The following is a 23,210-nucleotide window of genomic DNA, read 5'->3' on the forward strand; positions in this document are numbered from 1 at the left end:
TCATTTTAAAAATCAATTCTTTATATATACATATATATATATACTGTCATTAAACATTTATAGTTAAAATGTCTTTCCATTTTTTAAGATACATAAAAATTGTCGAAGGATGAAATTGTTTGATCTAAAGATACCAATATTCTGATTGAGATAACATTTTTTTCAAGTTTATCTTTGAGATTTCAAGGTTATCGATTTTTTTTTTCTTTTAATAAAACTATATATTTTTATTACTACAGTGTTGTAGCTTTTAAATTGACAAACCATATGAATTAATGATGTACATTTAGGTGACCTTGAAATATTTGAGATATGTATATATATATATATATATTTGTTTATTTTAATTGTAATTTTTATTATTTTATATATAGGTATTCCAGAGGAAGAAAGTGACGTAGAACATAGTAATTTAGCTAATAAACAGAAACAACAAGAAGAACAAAGACAACGGCAAAGATCAATTTCGAGCTCGTCCCAGAATATGTCGACGAAATCGAAAAAATCATTAAGATGTACAGGTTGTCCAGGTTGTGCAGAATCATATAAAAATCTAACGATATATCCAAGAAATGATCAACCTAGCCAAGGTGAAAGTAAAGTTCGAGCTTGGCTCGAAGATGTTAAACCAAATCGTTCCCATTGGCTCGAAAAGATCGAACAAGAACAAAAAAATTTCCATGGCGATAGGAAAACTTTCGTAAGAAATTTCGAATACGTAAAGGAATTAGCAAAATGTGATTTTCTTGAATTTCACAAAGAAACAAGAAAATGTTCGTTCTCTTGGCACGACAATTCATCCTTTTTAAGAATTTCAAGAAATATTCATCAGCCAATTACCAAAAGTGAAATTTTAGAAAACGATGATCGTTATAGTGTCTCCAAAAGATCAACAAAATCCATGTTCGAAAATTCGAGTTACATTCAAGAACGTAATAGCAATAAAGAGACCCATTATATCGCTGAAGATATTGTTAACGAGAAAGTAAGAAAGGCAATAGAAAATTCTTTTATCAAACAAATGGAAGAAAATGCTGCGATTGAAAAGAAAGAAGCTGAAATAGAAAATGATAATAAAGTATCGAAAAATGATACTCATCAAAATGATAACAATGCCAATGAAAGAATAAAGAAATCGAATGGCGAATTACCAGATATGATAAACGAATTGCCTGGTACAAAGACCACAGCCAAGCGAATAATGGACGCTGTGATTCGTGAGATGGTAGACGCTAAAGTATTAGAACATTATTCGAAATCTGTAAAAATGAGTGATTACGAAGTTGATAGTTTGGAACGTTTCAAATATAATAGAAAATCATCAACGTCATCAGAATCGATAGATCAATCAAGTCCAACTCTATCAACGGCATTACCTTTGGATGAGGAATTGACGATACAAAATGCTGTAATTAATGGTAAAACTGGTGAAACTGTATTATCAAAATTGAAGAAGGACGTTTTAGAGAAGAATTATTACAATGCTTTGCCAGAATTAATAATGCAAAGATCTGAAGCTTATTCTCTCGTTAGTGAAGTTTATGTTAATGACGGATACGTAAGTCCAGCAGGTAGCGATGATTCTGGTCCTGACATAAGATACGAACCAGAAAATCCTGGACATTTGACAATCAAGGTACAAGATTCTCCAGATAATTATGTTAAACAGGATGAATCTGAATACGAGCCGGATACTTTGGATAGGAAACCAATGAAATTAAAAATAAACGGTGATATAAGTACCGATAAGGAAACGATAAATGAAATATTTATGGATTCATTGGAAAGGCCGGCACAGATATTATTAAAAAGTAAAGGTAGTTTTCGTTGCGACGATGATCAAGAACAATGTGATTATGATCCTTTACAAAGACGAGGCTATGGTAGTCTTCGTGAAATATATGAAGCTAAATTAAGATCGAATTTAAAGGAATCCAATTTCTTAAGTAGTAGTAACTCTTTAAACGGTGAAACCAGTGATAGCTTATCATGGAAAAAAGAGAAATATTTAACTCCGGAAAAGAGACAAGCTAAGAGACAAAGATCAGCAAATTTTAATCAACCGGATGTTGTACCATTACCACCGACAGAAAGTATATATCAATCTCCAAAAGCACCTATACCTGTTGAAGAAGCAATAAAACACCAACAACCGATCATTCCTTCGTCTTCATTGCCGTCAAAAAACGGCTTATGGGGCAGGAATAATGTCGAAGCGGTTGACCCTACGGCCAGCAACGGCTCTCCTGTCCAAAACAATGGCTATGAAGTAGGGTATAATAACGATCAATACTATTGTCATAGGAATCTTCAAAAACCATCAACTTCATTATTCGATCTGGAATATCCTGATAATAACAATAAATGTTCAAGGTTTCAAGAACATTTATCATCTTCTTCTGGTAACTTAGAAGAATATCAAAATGATTTGGAACGTGATGATGGATCGGTGAATCAAATGATTTCAGAAAAATCATCACAAGGATCTATGAAAATTGAGGATAATGGATATCTCAGTAGTACCGATAGTAACAGTTCTCGAAAACGATTATTGAAATCAGAAGTTAGCAGTGTCTCTGAAACGGATGAAACAGAATCTATTTGCGATGGAGCTAGCGAAAGTGGAGCTGAGAGTATCGGTACTGACAGTGTTTTCTTCGGTAATTTACAAAGAATTTCTGATGCTACGAATTCAGATGTTCTGTTAAAAACAAGAGACTTGCATGGTCGATCCTTCGATCATAGAATTTATCAAAGAACGAATTTTAATCTCAATGATAACGAAACAGAAAATTTTATTACCGTTTTGCTACCTAATTCTAATTAAACGAATTAAATCGTTTCTCTTCAGAATATATACTGACAGATTCTAATGAGACGTTTCAAACGTTAAGAATTTGTTAAGAAATAAAAAAAGAAATGCACAGTCCTTAGATGGATTAAAAATTTACAGATGATTTTCTCAAAATCAATTACTTTTTTCGAAATTTTTTTAAACGAATCTTTTCTTCGTTTTATTGTTTATCTTTTTTTTTTTTACAAATCGTAAAACTGCAACCCTAGTTTATTAAATAAGAAGCCTAAGTTTAAGTTCAAAGAGTCTCGAAAGAAAGAGCAATTGATTTTTTTAAATCACCTAGAAACTTTTGACCCATCTTGTATTATTTTCCCTTCGTGAAATTATTTTAAATTATTATAAAATATGCATACATATATGCCATGAATATATATGGACAATTATTACTTTGAAATATTATGATCGATATTAATAAGAATTTTAATAAAGAAAGAAAAGACTTAAAATATTTATCAACAAGTCGAAAAGATTTAGATCTTTTTTTTTTTTTTTTTTTTTTTTTAATTATAAGAATGAATTATATATAAAAAAGAAAAAAAGAATTAAAAAGAATAACGTTCTATACATTATATTATCGTTATATCATTGATTACGTAGGTGATAAAGAAATGATAATGTTTTAATCGCAATTATACTTGCAAATATTTGCAAAAGTATATTTTTACGATATTAATTAGATACATTAAGAGAATTTCATATTTTCATGAAAATGTCTAATACTCTCTCTTAGACGTGGCCGGAAGTGCAATAATAGCTGATAATCGAGAAAATAAACTTAAATAACGAATAATGAAAAAAACTTAATAATAAATTAACATTGTTTATATAAGAGAATTAGATGTTAAAAATATGCAGTTATATAAATATTAATATATTATACGTTATCATTAAATTTTCGACATTATTAAATTTTCAGTTAAAAAAAAAAAAAAAAAAAAAGAAAAAGAAAAAGATTATAAAAATAACAAATTTATTATCATTTCTTCGAGTACATTTTTTTTTAAATAATTATTCTAATCTCAATTAAAAAATGCATTATACATATGTATTTTAAAAGTTGTATGGAACCGAATTCGATATTAATTTATATTAAAGAATAAAAATAATAAAAATAAAAATAAAAAGAATGTTCTTATATTTTAATGTACGAGGACCGTTTGAAAAATTCGCGCCTTTCTTTTCGTCTACTTCTCACTTTAAAATGTCCTTCACTTTAAAAAAGAAATTTACAGATTTAATAAAAAAAAAAAAAGAAAAAAAAACGACGAAATTATTATATGTCCCTAGAGAGTAATTATGAAAGAAATAAAAATTATTAAGTCAATAATGTAATAGATATAACGACTTAATATCCAAGTCATAATTTATTATATTAACTTAATAACTTATTATTAGTTTAAGAACAATTATAATATTGAAAGATATAAAAAAAGTTAATGTTTTTTATTTAGAATATTATTAAGTTGAATTTTTATAGTTTTATATATATATATATACATTTATCTCGTATATTTAAATCTTTTTGAAAATTTTATAATAAAGTCGAATTGTCATTTAGAGTTAACATTTCTTTTCTTTTTTTGTTTGACAATTTATTTACTGTTACAGATTATAATTCATTATTATATGATTTAAATATTTATCTATAAGTATTTATAAACAAGTTTTTATAATCGTAATAATATAATTTTGCATTATATTGTATATTATTTTTCTTTTAACACACAAGAAATTGTTGTTATTGAAATTAGAAGCGCATGCTTCCATGTACCTGCAAAGTGTATGTATAAATCAAGTAATATATGTATATATATATATATATATACATATATATTGTAATACTTAACTTATTAAATAATAATTTTCTATATGATATTAAATAATACTTTATCATTTATATTTTATATCACACACACACACATATATATATATATATATATAAATATATAAAATAATAGATATGAAATACCTCAGAATATTTCAAAAATATTAAATTTATTGTTAAGTGTACGTGGTCGGTGGTTTTGGAATTAGAAATTTGTTTAAATGTTCATAAACTAAATTATTCAAATAAAATTTTTAAATCATGTCGTAAGTTTATAAGTTTTAATAAGATATAAGAAATGAAGTAAAAATTTATGAAGAAAAAAAAAAAAAGAGAAAAAGAATAATTAAAAGAAAATTAGATGACATTTAAAATAAATATATATTTCGTTTTTATTTTCAAAATCTTTCTTTTTTTAAAACCGAAAGAAATTAAATAACGATAGAAATTAAATAAATTATCAATAAGCACTTACGCTTTATGCAGACGATATTTTATATTATATTAAATCGTTATTGACTATATTTATATTTTGGTAAAATTATAAAAGATTTAATGTTTGTCCAACATTTATTGACATATATTACTTTATTTTTTTATCATTGTTCTTAGCACTTATATCTAACATTTTGGAAAGTACTCGTAACATTTCTGATCTATACTCATTCATATAATTATATTCATTGTGTGGACGTTTATCTGTTATAAGAAAATAATTTACTACAGACCAAATAATATTACGGAATAACATAAGCTTTTCTGCTACCCTGTAAAAATTCGTTTATTAATAAAAAATGAATACTTATTAAAATTTTATAAAGTTATATGAAATAAAATATATATTTACTCTGGTGTACATGAAAATTTCAATGGCTTTTCTTCCCTTAACATAAGAACGATAATCTTTTCATTAAGGGAGTTATTATTCTCCTAAAAAATAGAAAAGTAATTATTTTTTTTTTTTTTTTTTTTTTTTTTTTTTTTTTTTTTTTTTTTTTTTTCATATATCATTTTTATGGTAACAGAAAAATCACGTTATAATTTACAACTTACTTTTTCATATATGGAACCTTGACCAAAAAGTAATATGGTTAAGGGAGATATAATGCTAGTATCGTATACTAGCATATAATGTGTATTTTGAAAATTTACACCATGAAAATATGTCAAGAATGAATTAGGTTCAAATATCTTATTATAGTTCACACTTTCTGTCATTATCTTAACCAAATTATTACATCTGAAATAAATACATTGTAACAATAAACTGACCTCATATTTATATTATAATATTGATACTTGATAAATCAATTGGTAATGTTCATTTTTAGAGTAGACATTTAATTCTGATTTATATATACGTACTCAGATTTAAGATGAGATTTCTTTCTAAACATATTTTTATCATAACAAAATTCATAATTCTCAAGTAGCATATTTGTAGAAGATAAAATAATACCATAAATTATTTCTTCGCTATATGTATCTTTACTTTGAAGCATTGTTGAGTCAGAGATATCGTAATTTTTTATACCACAGGTTTGCAATTGTTTAGAAATTATACAACGTATTTCTGTAAATGTAAAAAAATTTTGTTTAATAAGGGAACAAAAATTTATAATATACTTAAATATAAATATATAAATATTCATTAAAAATAAACATTTACTATCATATAATTTTATTCTAAGAGGGCTTATGTTCATATCGTTGCAGAAATAATCATTTGTATAATCGCTTTCACTTAATCTCTTTTTCCATTCAGTACATAATTTAGCTATAGCAAGATGATCACTTGTTCTATGATATTGCTCTTTAATATCTTTCTTAGAAGACTTATTATACAATGTGTTTGAAAAAATATCTTGTTCAATAGAATAAAGTGTAATAATAGATAGAATGGACTCTGTACACCTATATAAAAAAAAAAAAAGTGTAACTTTAGGAAATTATTTATAAAATAAAATATAAGTTTATGTGTATAACATTATTTCGCCTTACTTAAATATTGATGAAAGAATTAAAGCTTTGCCTAATATTGGATGTACATGAATTGATGATAATCGTTTTCCTAATGGTGTTAAATTTTCATCCTTATCAATAATATCTAATAGCATTAATGTTTTTATCGCTTTGTTTATTGCCATTTTGCTCGGTGATTCAATCATATATTCACAAAATTGTTCAATCTTCTCATTAGTGTGACCTTTAATCTTAATAATTGTATCTTCCAGAGAACTGCATAATGCCTCAGGAATTGGATTAGGATGCAATTCATCATATTCCTTTTTTGTTATAAAATGATAACTTTCACCAGTTTGTATCCGACCAGCTCTTCCTTTTCTAAACAAATATATAACGAATATTATATTTAGTTACAAATTAAATTAACTGTTCTTTATAAAATAATTACTATTTATAACAATTTTTATTAATAAATCAACTATAATAGCTGTTTATTTATGTACCTTTGTTGTATATTTGCTTGTGATACTTTTTGAAAGCCCATATAAAGTTTGTTATCACGCCATATAGGAGTATTCTTAATACTAGTATCTATCACATATATAACATCAGGTATAGTAATGCCACTTTCAACAATATCTGTTGCCAAAATAATTTTTGAAGTGTCTTTTGGTACTGTAGTAAAGATCCTGTGATGATAAACAATTGATAGTTTAGAGTGTAGTGGAATTACTAATAATTTTTGGTTTAATGACGTATCATTATTAAGTATCGTATCTATTATCTTAATTTCTGCCCATCCTGGTAGGAAGCATAATATTGTACCAGGTGGTTTAGTATCAATAATCCATTTTATAAGACTTACAACTTGTTGAATATTAACCATTAGTATATTCGTATTTCGATTTATATTTCTTTTAATAAAATTCAAATTCATCTTATTTTCTAACGGAGGTAATAAATTTTCAAAATCTTCTAAAAAATGCATTTTAACTGGATATCTTTTACCTTCTATATCAATTGTATCACAATTAAAATATTTTTCAAATATTTTAGTGTTAATAGTTGCAGACATAATAATAAGTTTTAATGAAGAATTATTTGTAAGTGCTCTTTTAATTAAAACAAAAAGTATATCAATATCCAATGTACGTTCATGAACTTCATCCAAAATAACATGGCTGTATCCTATTAAGTTTGGATTTTTCTCCATTATTTGGCATAAAATACCAGTGGTACAAAAAAGTATTCCAGCAGGAAATCGTGGATAAACCTTCTGTAATCGTACAGAAAATCCTATCACATCTCCTATAGATTCTCCTCTTTCAGAAGCAATACGTTCTGCTAAAGATATTGCAGAAATTCTGCGAGGTTGCGATACCAAAATATTACAGTCTGTAGCATTTCCATTTTTTATATAAGAATCTAATATAAACTGAGGAATTTGTGTGGTTTTACCACAACCTGTATTACCTCTAATTAATAAAATATTATTTTTTTCTAATTTTTCAAGTATTTTTTCCCTGAAAATAATAAAAATAATTATTATTAAATAGTTATTTTTTAATAATTCATTAATAGAAATTTATACATTTAATGTAAAATTTGACATTTTCGAATTTTACAAAAATTGCCCTAGTACTTAACTTTCTTACCTGTATTGAAAAATAGGAAGATTACTATCATCAGTTCTAACATTATTTTGTAAAAACCTACTTTTTAGGCTTTGATTACGCGTTTGATTGTACAAAAATGAAGGAGTCATACCAGTGTCAATATCAACAGATTCATTAGAACTATTATTTTTTAATTTAGGAGATTCGATTATATTTTTTACATTCTAAAGTCAAATGAAATGTTTTTTTATTAATAATTTAATAATTTCATATATGTAAATTATATAAATATTCACCTCTTTGTATATCTCAATCAATCTTTCAACTTCTTCCAAAATTGTAGAATCCAAATAAATAGGAATAGTTTTGTCCAATTTAGTTTCTATTTCCTCTTTCGTATATATTATTGGTTTATTAGCTTTTAATTTATTTTGCTTATACAACCAGTATAAACACTTTAATGATGCATCAGCTGAAGCTAATACTTTACTTGTACCTCTTCCTGTAAATGATTCCTTCGTTGGCCAAGAAACTGAGCAAATACATTCCCAAGTTATACGTTCTTTATTTTGAGAACAAGTAAAATCCATACGAAGTAAATTATTAATATTTAATTCATTCATTACAATACAATAAATATTTTTTAAAGTACTAACGCTGTTTGGATATAATTTAAACATATCTGAAAAATATAATGCACTTACAATACATATTGAATTATTATTTAAAAAGACAATTTCTCTAATAATAATAACATAAATATTTTACCTTCAAATGTAACTTCTTCATTTTTTCTTAATTTTGTATCATATATTACATTCTTATTACTATTATATCCTTTTTTTTCGTTTTCCTAAAATATAAATACTTGATAAAATCATTAATTATATAATCATTATATTTATTATTTCATTTACCTCTAAAAGTCTTTCCGTAAAATTCGAACATTCGACTGAATTAATTAAATTCGGTTGCTTTAACTCTTCTAAATGAATGCTATTATTTATCTTGTACAAACAAATAATATTACTTTAAATATTAAGAAAGAAATAAACAAAAAGTTTTATATAATCAATATTTTATTACCTTGGCTACATTATCAACTAGTTTTCTTTCTTCTTCATTTTGTGTTCTATAATATCGCTTTATTTTATTAAGATAAAATTGTTTATTAGATGATTCACATGGCCATGCCACTTGAGATCTGATACTATATTGCAAAAAAAGAAAAAAAAAAAAATAATATATTTAAATGACATACATAAAAGAAATAATATTCATTTTAATTATATGAACTTACAAACAACAAGTTCTTCCTTTCTTATAAAATATTACTCGATAATTAAACATCCTTCTAATAATGTATTATCACGATTAACCTAAAAATAAATTGATTGATGATAAATTTATATCGTTTTAAAAGAAAAAAAAAAAACAAACAAACAAACAAAAAAAAAGCACATGAAACCTTATATCAACATTACTTTATTAATTTACTTTCATAAGATTTATTTCGAATTAATTTTCTTTTTTTTATTTTTGTATACATTTTATATCTTCTACTTAACCGTGATATATCACGGTGTATACACCATTAGAATATACGTACGTACAAACCACGTGATATTACACCGATGAATTAGATTTAAAGAGATATTCATCACCTTTCGCTCAAATACAATTATGTGACTTCAGCGACGTGTATGGACAAAATATGAATTACAAATGCAATAAAGAAACATTTGTTTCCACTATATATATATATTATATATTGCATCGGTGTATAAGTTTTAATAATAATAATACAATAAATAATAATAATAATAATAATAATAATAATAAAGAAATTAAAATTTTTCAGTGTTTTTTTATTTAAGATATTATATTAAAATTCTATTTACTATATTTATTTATTGAAATATAATTACTTATGTAAAATCTAACATTATCTAAAAATTAAATCTAACTTAATTTACTTTAATGTTTAATTAGAAAGAGATTGAAAGGATTTTGAAAATCCATTCAAATACGCTACCATTTACTTTGTAATACTTTTTAATTTTAAATAATGTAATGTTAAAATAGAGAAAACGCATTTTTTTTTAAACGATTTTATAAACTTAATTGTTAAAAATTATTATCATCTAATTATTAATATTATTAGAATACACCACGGTGCTATGCAAATAAAATCTTTATGAATGTTAAATAATCAAAGGAATTGTAATATAAAAGAATAATATAAAATATATATACACGCAAAAGAAATAAATTAATTATGTTTGTTTGTATCGATAAAAATAAATAAAAAAAATCATCTATTTTCAAAAAACTCACAGTTTTTGAATTACGTATCTAAAATGCTTATTGTCGTTCTACTAAACATTATTTTGTAAGATTATTATACTAAACGGAATGCATTTCTAAGACATTTAGAATAAATCCAAAAATCTAACCATAAATTTACACACATACGAAAATCAATAATAAAGTTGTTTCTTTTTTTTTTTTTTTTTTTTTTCACGAAAAATGTCAAAATCACGAAGAAGAGTCTCATTTTAAAGATAAAGATTTAAGCGAGGACATAGATTTTTTGATTTTTTCGAAAAAACTTTATTTTTATGCGTTAACTGTTCTCGGAAAAGTATCATTTTTTGACACGACTTTTTTAAAAAGTAAATAAAATTTGTTCAAAAATTCGAAAAAGCCATATCCTCATTTAAATCTTTATCTTTAAAAATGAGCCCTTGTTCCTCAAAATCGGTAAAAAATTACGAATGTATTCATTGCTAGAGTTATAAAACTAAATGAACAGTTTAAATTGTAGACACTAGATTTTCGCATTTGTAACTATAGATAATTTCACATATCGTCATAGATAAAATTTTTACATCATCTTAATAAAAAATATATCGAATAAAATTAATTGAAATTAATTTTGTTGTTAAAAATATATAAAATAATTATTTAATTTGATAAAAATGTTAAACATATAATTCTTTTCTATTATTATATTATTTATTTTTATTTATTTTGATCATTTATCTATCTATTTGTTACATATTATCTTTCATAATATTTAATCATTTGTACGATCTTTTTAATTATTCTGGAAAAAAGTAAAAAAAAAAAAAAAAAAAAAGGAAAAAAAAATAGTTATGTGATTATTAAGGAAAAAAGGTAAAAGAATTTTTTTACAAAGAGCAATAAAAGAGAATTTTCATATTTTTACTTTTTTATAATTACCTCAAATTTTGTCCATTTTATAAATAAAATATATGATCCTTTCTATAAGTTGATTTATTTTTGGTTCATTCTATCGACGAAACTAACCTGATCACATTTTATAAGATCTCGCATGCGCAACAAATATCCCGCGCAATTTGGCGTCCTTGCTCGTTTTTTCTCTCCGTTGAATTCGGCTGATAATGTTTGGTGTCAATGTAAGATTTCTGTTTTAATATTTTAATATCTATATATCTATATATATATAGATATATATATTATATTTGATATATAAATCACGAATAAAAAGAAAATTTCTCTTTATAATATTAATATACATATACATATATATATATATATATATAGATATATATATATATATACATACATACATTTGATTTGTAATAAAGTTAATTTATATATATATAAAGTCGAAGAATAATCAATATGCCACCAAAGAAAAGTAAAGTATTGAAGGTTAGTAGAAAAATATTTATCAGTAAAATACATACATCCATTTGTTCTTCATAAATTTATTTACGTACATATTTTTTTTATTATATCATAATTATAGAAATTATTTATAAGGAATAATTCATAAAAATGTTTTGTCTTTTTTTTTTTTTTCTTTTTTTTTTTTTTTTTTATTTTTCGTTGAAATAAAATTATTTACATTACCCTTCAATGCCTCAAGAAATCATTTCAATGTTTATTAAATAATTTTTTTTTTTGTTTAGACAAATGTATCCAAAAGTAAACTTGCTAAAGATAAAAAATCATCCGATATAGTTCCTAAAAAGAATTCTGATTCTAATAAAGAATCTGGAGAATCATCAATAGAACAAATAAGTGAATCAGTAAAAATTTCTGAACAATCTATTAAAAAACAAACCAAAACAACTGAGAAAGAAGTTAATAACGAAACCGTTAAAAATTCTAAAGGAACTGTTAAAAATTCTGTTGTCAATTCTGTAAAAGAATCAGTTTCCAAAAATAAACGTAAAGCGAATGATAACGACGAACCTGTTGCTAAAAAAGCTAAAACTGAAAATAAACCAATTATTAATAGAACTGATACTAACTTAAATGAAATATATTTTGATTGCGATAAACTTAATACAGAAGGAATGAAATATAATTTAAAAATTAGCACCTGGAATGTTTCTGGGATTAGAGCAGTTATAAAGGTAAATTTTATTTGTTTATTTAGCTTTATTGCTATATCATTATATATCTGTAAATGTATGTGCACATTCGATACTTATATGTAGATATTATGATATAGAAAAATGGAATGGATTATATTGTCAAGGAAAATGCAGACATTGTTGCGTTGCAAGAAACTAAATGCAACACTAATAAACTACCAAGCGAAATAAAAGTGCCAGGATATCATCATTATTATGCAGATAGTAAACATAAATCTTTCTCTCTTTCTCTCTCTCTCACACACATACACACACATATATATATCTTGTATTAATTTATTAATTTATATAACAAATATCTATTATTATAACAGGCAAAAAAGCTGGCTATTGTGGTGTAGCTTTGTATACAAAAGAGAAGCCTATGAATATCAAGTATGGCTTAAATAATTCTAAACTTGATGAAGAAGGCAGATTAATTACAGCAGAATATCCAAACTTTTTCTTATTGAATGTTTGTAAGTTATTGATAATACTATATACAAGTTTATTTATATTTTATTTTACCATACTATATTATGATGTAGAGGTAAACAAATCCCTTATTAAAGTATTTATATTTATTAATAACTTACAAAGAATCTAATATATCTTCTATTAATATATTTTCAATTTATTTTATATTGTAGATGTGCCAAATGCTGGAGCAAAGCTGGTAACTATGCCCAAAAGATTAGAATGGAATGAAAAATTCAAATCGTATGTTAAAGAATTGGATAAGAAAAAACCTGTCATAATTTGCGGAGACATGAATGTAGCTCATCAAGAAATTGGTAAATGCAATCAGTTGCAATTTTTAATAAGCATAAAATTATATAAAGAAAAATTAAATACAATCTTTTACAGATTTAACAAATCCTAAAACCAATACAAAAAATGCTGGATTTACTAAAGAAGAACGAGATGGTATGACTGACTTTTTAGATCAAGGATTTGTTGATACATTCAGAATGTTGTATCCAGATAAAACAGGCGCTTATACTTTTTGGTCATATTTTGCTAATGCAAGAAGTAAAAATATTGGCTGGTAAGTTTAGTAGTGTTATTTTTATTGTAACTTATTTACAATTATTTTATAAATATATAATTATGTATTCATATAATTAATAAGAGAAGGATTAAAAGTAGAATCATTTATTGAAAAAAAAAAAAAGAGAAAAATGTATAATTCTATTGAAAAGATTTTCTTCTTTTAATCCTCTTTGGATGATTTAATAATTTTGATTTAAAAAACTTCTCTCTGATAAAGTTATTGAATCGTCCTTATATATATATATATATAATATACTTGATAATATCTCACATGTATATACTTTTATTATCAACTTATTTTATATCTAGGAGATTGGATTACTTCTTGGTATCTGAACGTATTCAAAACAAAGTATGCGATAACGTTATAAGAAGCAATGTTTATGGGAGTGATCATTGCCCGATTGTTTTATACGTTACTTTATAAAACAAATTCCATTTGTCATTTATCGATCATTCCTCATTTAATACAATAATAATAATGATGTTTTAATATGTTCTATTTATTGAAAAATATACTTTGAAAATAAGAAATGATATCAATTTTTTAAATTTCTCCTCAACTAAGAATTAAGTTCAACATTTTTGTTTTGTATTTTCGCGGGATAATAGCGCCATCTTGGTCATGTTTATTATTACCATTTTCTCCTTTCTGATAAGGAGAATGTCGAGTTCAGTTTTTTTTTTTTTCTTTTTTACGATAAAATGTTAACAACAACAATATGTCACGATTTTCTGATAATATTATTTACTATGCCGAATGTTATTCATATATGTATTATATATTATTTTTAGTTTTTTCTTAAATAGAAGAATTATTTAATTTAATTCAAACACTATATTTCCATTATCTACAATTCTATCATTCTATTATCTGTTAATTAAATAATAAACCTTTTAAAATACTTCCAAAATTTATTTTATATATATATATATATATATATATACATATATACATATATACATATATATATGTATATACAAAACAATATTCATCTATATTAGTAATCAATATCTATATAGACCCAATATCTGTTAGTAATTAAAACAGAAATGATACACAAAGTTTATAAACAAAGTACGAAAAGAAAACATTGTAAACTAATCGAAATAATAATTATTTTCAAATGTAATCGTGAGAGAGAGAGAGAGAGAGAGAGAGAGAGAGAGAGAGAGAGAATTCTATAGATAATAAATAAATTAATTTTAATTTACGTATCGATGACATAATTTAAAGTTTTTTTTATTGGCCAAAAAGAAAATATTCTATTCCTATTCTTATATTACATTATATTAAAAAAAAAAAATAAAAATAAATAAATAAATAAATAAAAAATAAAGTTGAACAATTTAACATAATCCATTAACTGAAAAAACAACATTAACAATAAGATAACCTATATTGAGGCATACAAAATAACTTGGTATTTATTTCTTATCATATTGTCATATAATTTTAAATATTTTAAAAATACTTATAAAACCATTAACATCTATCTCGTACAGAATAAAGGAAATATACGTAATGTCGCGATTTATTTTATTTCCAATGAATAATCATAAAATAATGAAAGAAATTCTTTTTCTTTTGATTTTAAGTAAATTTCATAAAATACGTAATTATAAAATTATAAAAAGAAATAATATTAATAATATTTTTTGTTAAACTTTGCAAATCATTTATCTATCTATTTAACGACTGACTGAAAGACATTGAACTAAGCGACATGTAGAATATGCTCCCATACGTTGTGTAGTGTTGCTGATGTACAGTGCCACGAATGTTTTTGCGAACCGGTTAAAGCGAATTATTAGTGATTTACTATCATGAATTCGTTTTAAGGAAGAATTATAAATTATTCTTGAATTAATTACAATCCCCCGTTGTTTTGGATTTTGTACAAAAAGGTAAGATTTAACAAAAAATGTAAAGGTTAAGATATATTTGTGAACGTGTCACGTCAGTCTATGAAGTTACGATGATATTAACCCTTTGCACTCGTATGTTTAGCGTAACTCGACATTCTTTAGAATGGGATACTAACAATTTTTTTGTGTCATAAAATTTATTTATATTTCCATTAGAATAAAATATGTGATGTATTTATTTTTTCTAAAAAAAAGAAAAAAGAAAAATAAACATTACAAGAGGTTAATAATAATTTTTAAATTAAATCAATAATTGTTTTTAATGTAAACCTTGTTGTGAATTAGAATATTACAAACATTTTAAATAAATTGATTAGTTGATCGTCTATGAGTTATTTATATTGTTATTTTTATGTACCAGATGTTAGTAATGAATGTTATCATATTTTTCATTGTATTTGTATTTTATTCTTATTATATACTTTATATGTATTTTGATTATTATAATAATGTATTATTTATTTTGTTTTAGGAAGTGTTTTTAATATAATTAATCCTGGCGCCTAAACAAAATGCTTCCACCATATTCGCACAAGGATTCACGCAACATTGGCAGCCGTATCAAGGAGAAGCTTCTTGGTTGGAAACGTTTAATTTTTTCTGACAAAAATACCAGGAACTTATTTTTGTTTTCAGTTTTAAATTTATCTTTTGCTTTCGTTGAGTTATCATACGGATTATGGACAAACAGTTTGGGCCTAATCTCAGATAGTTTCCATATGTTTTTCGATTGTACCGGCTTGTTATTTGGTTTGGTAGCATCGGTTATCACAAAATGGAGAGCCAATGACCGATACTCTTATGGTTATGTACGTGCAGAGGTATTAGGCGGATTCGTTAATGGATTGCTATTGTTATTCATAGCTGTCTTTATAATGTTTGAAGCTGTTGAAAGAGCTATCGAGCCACCTGAGATAAAACACGAAAGACTTTTTACTGTATCTGTGATGGGACTCATAGTGAATTTAGTAGGAATATATGCCTTTCAACATGGACATGGGCATGGCCATGGTGGTCATGGGCATTCTCATTCTCATAGTAGTGGGCATGGCCATTCTCATTTGAATCATAATCACAGTCACAATCATCTTGATATTGAAATGGATTCAACTTTTACTGTTAATAATTCTCAAATTATGAAAGGAGTTTTTTTACATATATTAGCAGATACTCTGGGATCTGTAGGAGTAATTATATCGGCTGTTTTGATGCAAATGTTTGGTTGGATGATAGCTGACCCTATTTGTTCCATGCTCATTGCAGTATTGATAGTGTTAAGTGTAGTTTCATTAATGAAAGAATCTTGGGAGATTCTTATGCAAAGACAACCTTCGGCTTTGGATCATGTTTTACCACAGTGTTACAATAAAGTGACCCAATTGGCTGGAGTTTATAGTGTACAAGAACCACATTTCTGGACACTTTGTTCCGAAGTTTATGTTGGTTGTATAAAACTAGAAGTAGCACGAACTGTAGATCCAAAGTATGTGGTTGCGCATACTCAAATGATTTTTCAAGCAGCAGGTGTGAGACAACTAACGGTGCAATTGGATTATGCACCTATGTGATCTATCAGAAACGTGCGTATTGTAAAGTGTTCTTATAAATGCTCCAGAAGTGTATTCATTTGTCGAGTTTGTCAAAAAGGTGCAAGAAGTACAGCTCTGACGCAAACTATTTTTGCGATTTTGAGTCTGTGCGGTTGCTTAGTTTTTAATAGAGGAGAATATCAATTTCAATTACAAATTATTTAAAGAATTATATATAATTTGCCAACTGTCAGCCATTGGAGCCATCAATATAGGACCCTTTTAGTCCTAAAACTCCAAACTGCTGTTTCTTAGCTTTTTGAGCATCATGCTCTATAGAAATTATATAAATCCAAACAATATTGCATTTCATTATATAGTTAATAAACTTTTACTTTTGTGCTTTTAAATTAATGCGTATAGATCTCTTTTGAGATCTGGATTCTTTTATGATTACGAAATACGAAGATGTTCTTGTAACCGATAACTATTGACTTGAAAATTTATAGATAAATTATCATTTTCAAATATTAAATCTAATCATAAGATTTTCATTTTTTATATATTCGTGTAAAGATGCTCATTTTCAGGTTATGTTATTGATTTTTACCAATATATTATCAATATATTATCAAATATATTTAACAATAAATAAAAATAGAAGATTTTTAATATTTCGTTGAAATAATTTATATGAAATACGATTTATATAAAATACTTATTTTATAGTAGAAGTGTTATACCATTATAAATTACTATTCAAATATTGTAAAAATAATTTAAGTCGAAAACAATTATAATTATATTAAAATCAATAGAATTAATTCCGAACAAATTTTTTAAGGAACATCTGTTAAGCTGGATTTTTGCATTTAAAAAAAAGAAGAAAAAAAGAAAGAAGAAATTATTCGATATTTTCTATATATTTGTGCATAAATATATATGTTATTGTAATTTATTTTCTTTATCAATGGACTTTATTTTTCAAGAGTTACTTTTCATATATACATGGGCAAGTGTGATGCAGTATTACTAATGAACTAGACAGAAAATTACTATAAATCATTATGCAATTTTAGGATAAAAAAAAAAAAAACATTTTTCAACCAGCTGTGCAGATTCAACCAGAAAATGCAACTTATAGTAAGAAAACAAGAAAAAAGAACAAAATATTTACATTCCATGACGTAGATCAATCATTAACGAAGATTTAACCGACTAACTTTTCCCGCCAAAAATCTGATCAATGATAATAGCATGAAATTCCATTGACCTCCTAAGGAACGAATCGTTGTCATTTTAATTTGCAATAATTAATATTAACAAAATAAACAAAAAAAAAACAAGTGATCGTTTAGTGATTAATCGAAATCATGAAAGGAACGTATAGCTTTTTTTTTTTATTATACTATTGTGAAACTTGTATGATGCATCGTCTCTCCATAGTAATTATTCCCAGCGAGAGCTCATATTGTTATGTTTTCATAATCTTAATATATAACCTAAAGAAGCGCATGTAAAAAGAAAAAAAAAAGAATAAAAAACAAAGAACGACGATAAGAAAAAGGATATCTTTAATCGAAAAAGATAAGGATAATAAAAAATACTTCTAACGAATTTTTTTTATCGTTTTTCCCTTTTCTAAAATGTTTACCCGTAGTAGTGTGTATGTATGTGTATATATATATATATATATTTATTTATATATATATTATGTATGTATGTGTGTTTATGTGTTGTGTATATATATAGTTTGTATTCGTACATACATATAATCTCAAATACGTATTACATTTATTTTAAAGGATATGTATACACATATAAATACATAAAGGTTTATAATAAAATTACTTCGAGTTGATTTCGCACGTTGAAGTTTCAATAGCGTTAAATCTCTATTAAATAATTTTCACAGATAATAACGTGTAACGTACGGTAACGATTTTACCGACAGTACCGACGGTAATGTAGATCTTGTCAAAACGATTACTTATTTAATTAATTTCTTTTTTTTTCTTTCTTTCTTTCTTTCCTTTTTTGTTGTAAAGTAGGCCCACAAATATGACATGTAACATCCGAAAAGATATTTTTTTTTTTCGCTATTTCTTAACGTTATAATTATTTATGGTGTTTTGTACGTGGCAGATAATAGAAAAATGTTTACTACCTACATAATAGGATAATAACGAGCGTGTATATATATATATATATATATATATATATATATATTTATATATATATATATATATATATATATATATATATATATATATATATATATATATATATATATATATATATGTGTGTGTGTGAGTGTTTATTTAACGATAAATAAATGACCTACCGTTATAAAATTATTCGTATGAAAGTATAAGAAGAAACATATTGAGAAGAAAATCTGACTAAGCTGAATCAAAAACAATTGCAGGTTATGTTGTACATCATTTACTATTTTCCTATTTTTTTCTCTTGATCTTTTTTGATTTTTTCTTTAATAAAATTTCTTTTTGACAGATCAGGATTTATGGCAGTATAATTTGTGCGTTTTTTTACGCAGATGGTCGAATATTTAAGCCAAATATTGAGAATTATTAATCTTGTATTAGCGTTTTTGAAATATCGCAGAAATACAACAATTTATAATAATTATTAACTATGTGTTAATTCTATTACTTGATTTGGCAGTTTTTTCTTCGAACGATATATTTCGTAACTGTACATATAGATGAATCGTCGTATATATATATATAAATATAAATATATATATATATATATATATATATATATATATATATATATATATATATATATATATATATATATATATTTCATAAAATTACAATTTATCGACTTTTTTATTTTCTCTCTTTCTCTCTCATATCTATCTTGGATTTGTTAGGGTTAAAATTTATAATATAAAATTTCTCTAAAATTCCAACAATATGTTACTTGCCTTAAACCTGTTTTTTTTCTTTTTTTTTTTTTTAATCTCTCTCTTTTTTCTTTTCTTTCTTTATTTTATTATTTTTTTTTTGTCAAATTTTTTAATCATAACTTCCATATACAACATTTAATAATATCGACGATATAATGTACTAGTGATAATAATATATTACTCTGAGTCGTATCTTACAATCCATCTAACAACGATGAACGTAATAATTATCGCAGTCGCAACAGCCTCTTCTTTAATAAACATTCCAATCGAGAAAATAAGACGCATATATTATTATTAATTTTGGTCTTGCTACGATCATTAAGCTATGATTTCTGACAAGAAATAGAAACAGCAAAAAGAAAATTTCATCTTGATGATTAATGAAAGCCTTCGAGTTCAAATGTTCCTTTCTTTCTTTTCTCGACAAAGTCTATTTTATTTATATTTTTATTTATCAAATAATTAGTCCATAATAGTAATATCTTTGAATAATTCAAGGAAATGAATACTGTTAAAGGACTAAGAGCAAAGCTAGTAGCGAATCTAAGTCATTCCCTTTTTTCTATTCTAATCCAAACTTTGACATATCATTATCATCCTCATCATCATCATCATCATTATCATTATCATTATCATCATGATCATCATCATCATCTACCATCATCATCTACCATCATCATCATGATCATCATCATCATCTACCATCATCATCTACCATCATCATCATCATCATCATCATCATTATTATCGTCATCATCATCATCATCATTATCATTATCAACGTTGTAATTTATAAGCATTTGTTCTACAGAGGACTGGGAGATCCTGGTCCCAATTTTTATCTCCTGTGTATTATCCATCTTTACAAATGAAAATCTAAACAAAGTTGTTTGCTAAAAAAAGGCTGTACTCTTGAAAAAAAAAAAAAAACCTAAAAATCAATATACGTATCTCTTTTCTTATTCCTCAACTCACTTTTTATTTTCTCCTATTCTAATAATAGTAGCTTTCTTTCTTTAATATGCCTTGCTAGGAACATTCTACTTTGACAGGATTCAACCTGGTATTTATTATTTTTTCTTTCTTTCTCTTTTTTTTTTTTTTGCTTTCAGTTCTGACTCTTGTTCCTTTTCATTTATTGGATTCATTTTTTCTTGCTTTTACCGCTCTTCTGTAACATAGTAATTTTTAATCGACAATTAGAACCACCGGTATAGACTACCTCAGCTCTACCACCTTCTTCAATCGCTGCTACCAAAGCTTTGACTGATCTTACGTTAACATCCTTAGCACTAATCTCAAAACAGTTGCCTGTATAACGATCTCTCGTACATTTACCAATACTCGATGCTTGTTTCTCTGTTAATTCGATACCATCTAAACAAAGCCAAGTAAGATATTGAAGATTCATAATAATCGTTTGAAGAAAAACATGTTCCATTTGTGTTTTTTTGGCGCTGTCGGTGACAATTAAGCCATTCATTTTAAGAAAACTCAAATTACAAATTTTTAAATGCTTTGTTATTTGACGCATCGTTTTCTCACTGTCCTCTAAACTGATACGCCAAAAACTGATTCTTAGTGATTGTAAATTGCGAAAGTGTGAAGAGAGACAAGCAAAAAATTGTTGGAGTATTTTGTCGTCAATAAATAATAAAGATCCACTGCTACCTCCTATGGCTGATTTGTCTAACGATAAATCTAATTCGCTTAAACCGGTGAAGCCTGCTAAGAATGGAAGTAGTAGAGGTCCGCGTAATGCCAGCCGATCGTTTACCGTCACCTAAAATCAGAATTAATGTCATATATTGAAGTTTATAACGTAATAATTAAAAATAATCTTGTTATAAAAATTTTTCCGTTCAAAACCGTTTTTCTTATCTTTATCTTAATTATTAATTAAGTATTATCTAATATAATTATAATTCTATTACCATAGGACTTGCACATATCCGATATATACAAATTTTTTTAATACAAAAATTTTTATCATAGATTTTATCTTGATATTATTTATTAACAAGATTATAATTATAATTCAAATAAATCTTGTCATCATATAAATATCATCATCTTTTTTTGTTTTGTTTTCGATATAATATATTTTTCTCTTATTTATTATATTATTATATATTATTAATATCTATCTCGAATATTTGCAAATAAACATTGACATAAGATAAATAAATGTTGGACTTTATAGATCAATAGAATCTCTTTTATCTCTATGAAATTAATTATTATTAAAAGCCAACCTGGAATCCAGCCAATCTGAGAAAGACGATAGCAGGACAAGCTGGAGGAGGTGCAGCTCGTAGTAACTCGGCACCAGCATCGTCACGACGTCCTAATCTCGCAAGAGGACCTTCGTGGACTGCCAGGTGGAGACGAGCATTACATAGACTCAATTCCCTCACGTTCGTATACCTCAGTAACTCTGAGAATACCGCTAGAGTTTCGGATTCCTATATGCAGAAATATATACATACATACATACATATATACATATATACATATATACATATATATATATGTAGATCTCATTCGTTTAAACGAGAATTCTCATCCCTACGAGATTTCTCATCTCTGGTGATATCTCGAGCATACAAAGAGATACTTCTCATAATTGTTTCTTTTTTCTTTTTTTTTTTTTTTTTTATTTATTTATTTCATATAACAAATTAAAACGTTTGAAATCATAAATGAATCATGTTAAAAAATATATATGAAAAAAAAAAAAAAAAAAGTAATAATCACAGTCAAATTAAAAATAATATTCGTTAGTAATATTATTATTAATATTATTTCATTATTTTATATTATATGATATTATTAAAAAAAAAAAAATTATAATAATAATAATAATAAACGAACAATTTGTTTTGTATTTGTTTTGCTTGGATCATTTAAAGTATAATTTAATTTCTTTTTTATACAATAATCGATAGAAAATCAATGGCTTTCGAACTCGTTAAAAATTGATGCTAAAAGCAAAGGTAAATCCATGTGGGACGTTAAGAATGCGCACTTGAAACGTCTAACGAACTTAACTTCTCTAAAATTTCTTCCAACCTTTTGAAGAAAGT

At 25.2% G+C, this 23,210-nt stretch overlaps 5 protein-coding genes across 14 annotated transcripts in view; 3 read left to right on the plus strand and 2 right to left on the minus strand.

Annotated features, from left to right (window-relative positions):
- The window catches only part of LOC124427971, a 55,611-nt gene extending 52,586 nt beyond the window's left edge, over positions 1–3,025 (plus strand). Inside the window, exon 10 of the mRNA XM_046971465.1 lies at positions 375–3,025. Coding sequence (XP_046827421.1) covers positions 375–2,827 — 2,453 coding nt within the window. The 3' untranslated portion in view covers positions 2,828–3,025. The remainder of the gene's footprint in view (positions 1–374) is intronic.
- Positions 3,026–5,233: 2,208 nt separating this feature from the next.
- LOC124427972 (ATP-dependent RNA helicase DHX30-like) lies at positions 5,234–9,893 on the minus strand. Of its 5 annotated transcripts, none has more exons than XM_046971469.1 (14): positions 9,873–9,893; positions 9,564–9,642; positions 9,350–9,473; positions 9,181–9,270; positions 9,032–9,116; positions 8,560–8,945; positions 8,303–8,487; positions 7,151–8,170; positions 6,684–7,025; positions 6,352–6,596; positions 6,048–6,255; positions 5,736–5,922; positions 5,530–5,612; positions 5,234–5,449 (listed from the first exon to the last, which is right to left on the minus strand). In XM_046971469.1, exons 2-14 carry the CDS (start codon positions 9,611–9,613, stop codon positions 5,266–5,268), a joined length of 3,189 nt encoding a protein of 1,062 aa, XP_046827425.1. In that variant the 5' UTR covers positions 9,614–9,642; positions 9,873–9,893; the 3' UTR covers positions 5,234–5,265. The 5 variants fall into 5 exon arrangements, with proteins under 5 accessions (XP_046827425.1, XP_046827422.1, XP_046827424.1 ...); XM_046971466.1 differs by having other exon boundaries at positions 9,748–9,878; XM_046971468.1 differs by lacking the exon at positions 9,873–9,893 and adding an exon at positions 9,761–9,866.
- A 1,734-nt stretch (positions 9,894–11,627) lies between these two features.
- LOC124427973 (exodeoxyribonuclease) lies at positions 11,628–14,267 on the plus strand. 2 transcript variants are annotated; one of them, XM_046971472.1, is made up of 8 exons: positions 11,663–11,706; positions 11,920–11,965; positions 12,226–12,675; positions 12,774–12,900; positions 13,011–13,154; positions 13,326–13,469; positions 13,543–13,723; positions 14,038–14,267. In XM_046971472.1, the coding sequence occupies exons 2-8, from the start codon at positions 11,936–11,938 to the stop codon at positions 14,153–14,155; spliced, it is 1,194 nt and encodes a 397-aa protein (XP_046827428.1). In that variant the 5' UTR covers positions 11,663–11,706; positions 11,920–11,935; the 3' UTR covers positions 14,156–14,267. The 2 variants fall into 2 exon arrangements, with proteins under 2 accessions (XP_046827427.1, XP_046827428.1); XM_046971471.1 differs by having other exon boundaries at positions 11,628–11,965.
- A 1,154-nt stretch (positions 14,268–15,421) lies between these two features.
- Positions 15,422–18,752, plus strand: LOC124428041 (zinc transporter 7). Of its 2 annotated transcripts, none has more exons than XM_046971618.1 (2): positions 15,422–15,636; positions 16,130–18,752. In XM_046971618.1, exon 2 carries the CDS (start codon positions 16,170–16,172, stop codon positions 17,223–17,225), a length of 1,056 nt encoding a protein of 351 aa, XP_046827574.1. In that variant the 5' UTR covers positions 15,422–15,636; positions 16,130–16,169; the 3' UTR covers positions 17,226–18,752. The 2 variants fall into 2 exon arrangements, with proteins under 2 accessions (XP_046827574.1, XP_046827575.1); XM_046971619.1 differs by lacking the exon at positions 15,422–15,636 and adding an exon at positions 15,688–15,879.
- A 2,379-nt stretch (positions 18,753–21,131) lies between these two features.
- The window catches only part of LOC124427831, a 181,552-nt gene continuing 179,473 nt past the window's right edge, over positions 21,132–23,210 (minus strand). For all 4 annotated transcript variants that reach the window (XM_046971183.1, XM_046971181.1, XM_046971182.1 and 1 more), the window contains exons 11-12: positions 22,380–22,589; positions 21,132–21,907 (exon numbers count right to left, since the gene is read on the minus strand). In XM_046971183.1, coding sequence (XP_046827139.1) covers positions 21,269–21,907; positions 22,380–22,589 — 849 coding nt within the window. In that variant the 3' untranslated portion in view covers positions 21,132–21,268. The remainder of the gene's footprint in view (positions 21,908–22,379; positions 22,590–23,210) is intronic.

The sequence above is a fragment of the Vespa crabro genome, chromosome 11 (genome assembly GCF_910589235.1).
Source record: "Vespa crabro chromosome 11, iyVesCrab1.2, whole genome shotgun sequence".
NCBI classification, from domain to species: domain Eukaryota; kingdom Metazoa; phylum Arthropoda; class Insecta; order Hymenoptera; family Vespidae; genus Vespa; species Vespa crabro.

What these genes read in the sequence shown, in the direction of transcription:
- LOC124427972 (XM_046971469.1), bottom strand. Translation starts at nt 9,613, where the DNA reads ATGTTTAATTATCGAGTAATATTTTATAAGAAAGGAAGAACTTGTTGT. An exon ending in TAGTTGATAATGTAGCCAAG is followed by an intron (nt 9,271 to 9,349) that starts GTAATAAAATAT and finishes TGTTTGTACAAG; the next exon opens with ATAAATAATAGCATTCATTT. An exon ending in CAAGCAAATATACAACAAAG is followed by an intron (nt 7,026 to 7,150) that starts GTACATAAATAA and finishes ATATTTGTTTAG; the next exon opens with AAAAGGAAGAGCTGGTCGGA.
- LOC124427973 (XM_046971471.1), top strand. Translation starts at nt 11,936, where the DNA reads ATGCCACCAAAGAAAAGTAAAGTATTGAAG. An exon ending in TCATCATTATTATGCAGATA is followed by an intron (nt 12,901 to 13,010) that starts GTAAACATAAAT and finishes TTATTATAACAG; the next exon opens with GCAAAAAAGCTGGCTATTGT. An exon ending in CTTTTTCTTATTGAATGTTT is followed by an intron (nt 13,155 to 13,325) that starts GTAAGTTATTGA and finishes TTTATATTGTAG; the next exon opens with ATGTGCCAAATGCTGGAGCA.
- LOC124428041 (XM_046971618.1), top strand. Translation starts at nt 16,170, where the DNA reads ATGCTTCCACCATATTCGCACAAGGATTCACGCAACATTGGCAGCCGT.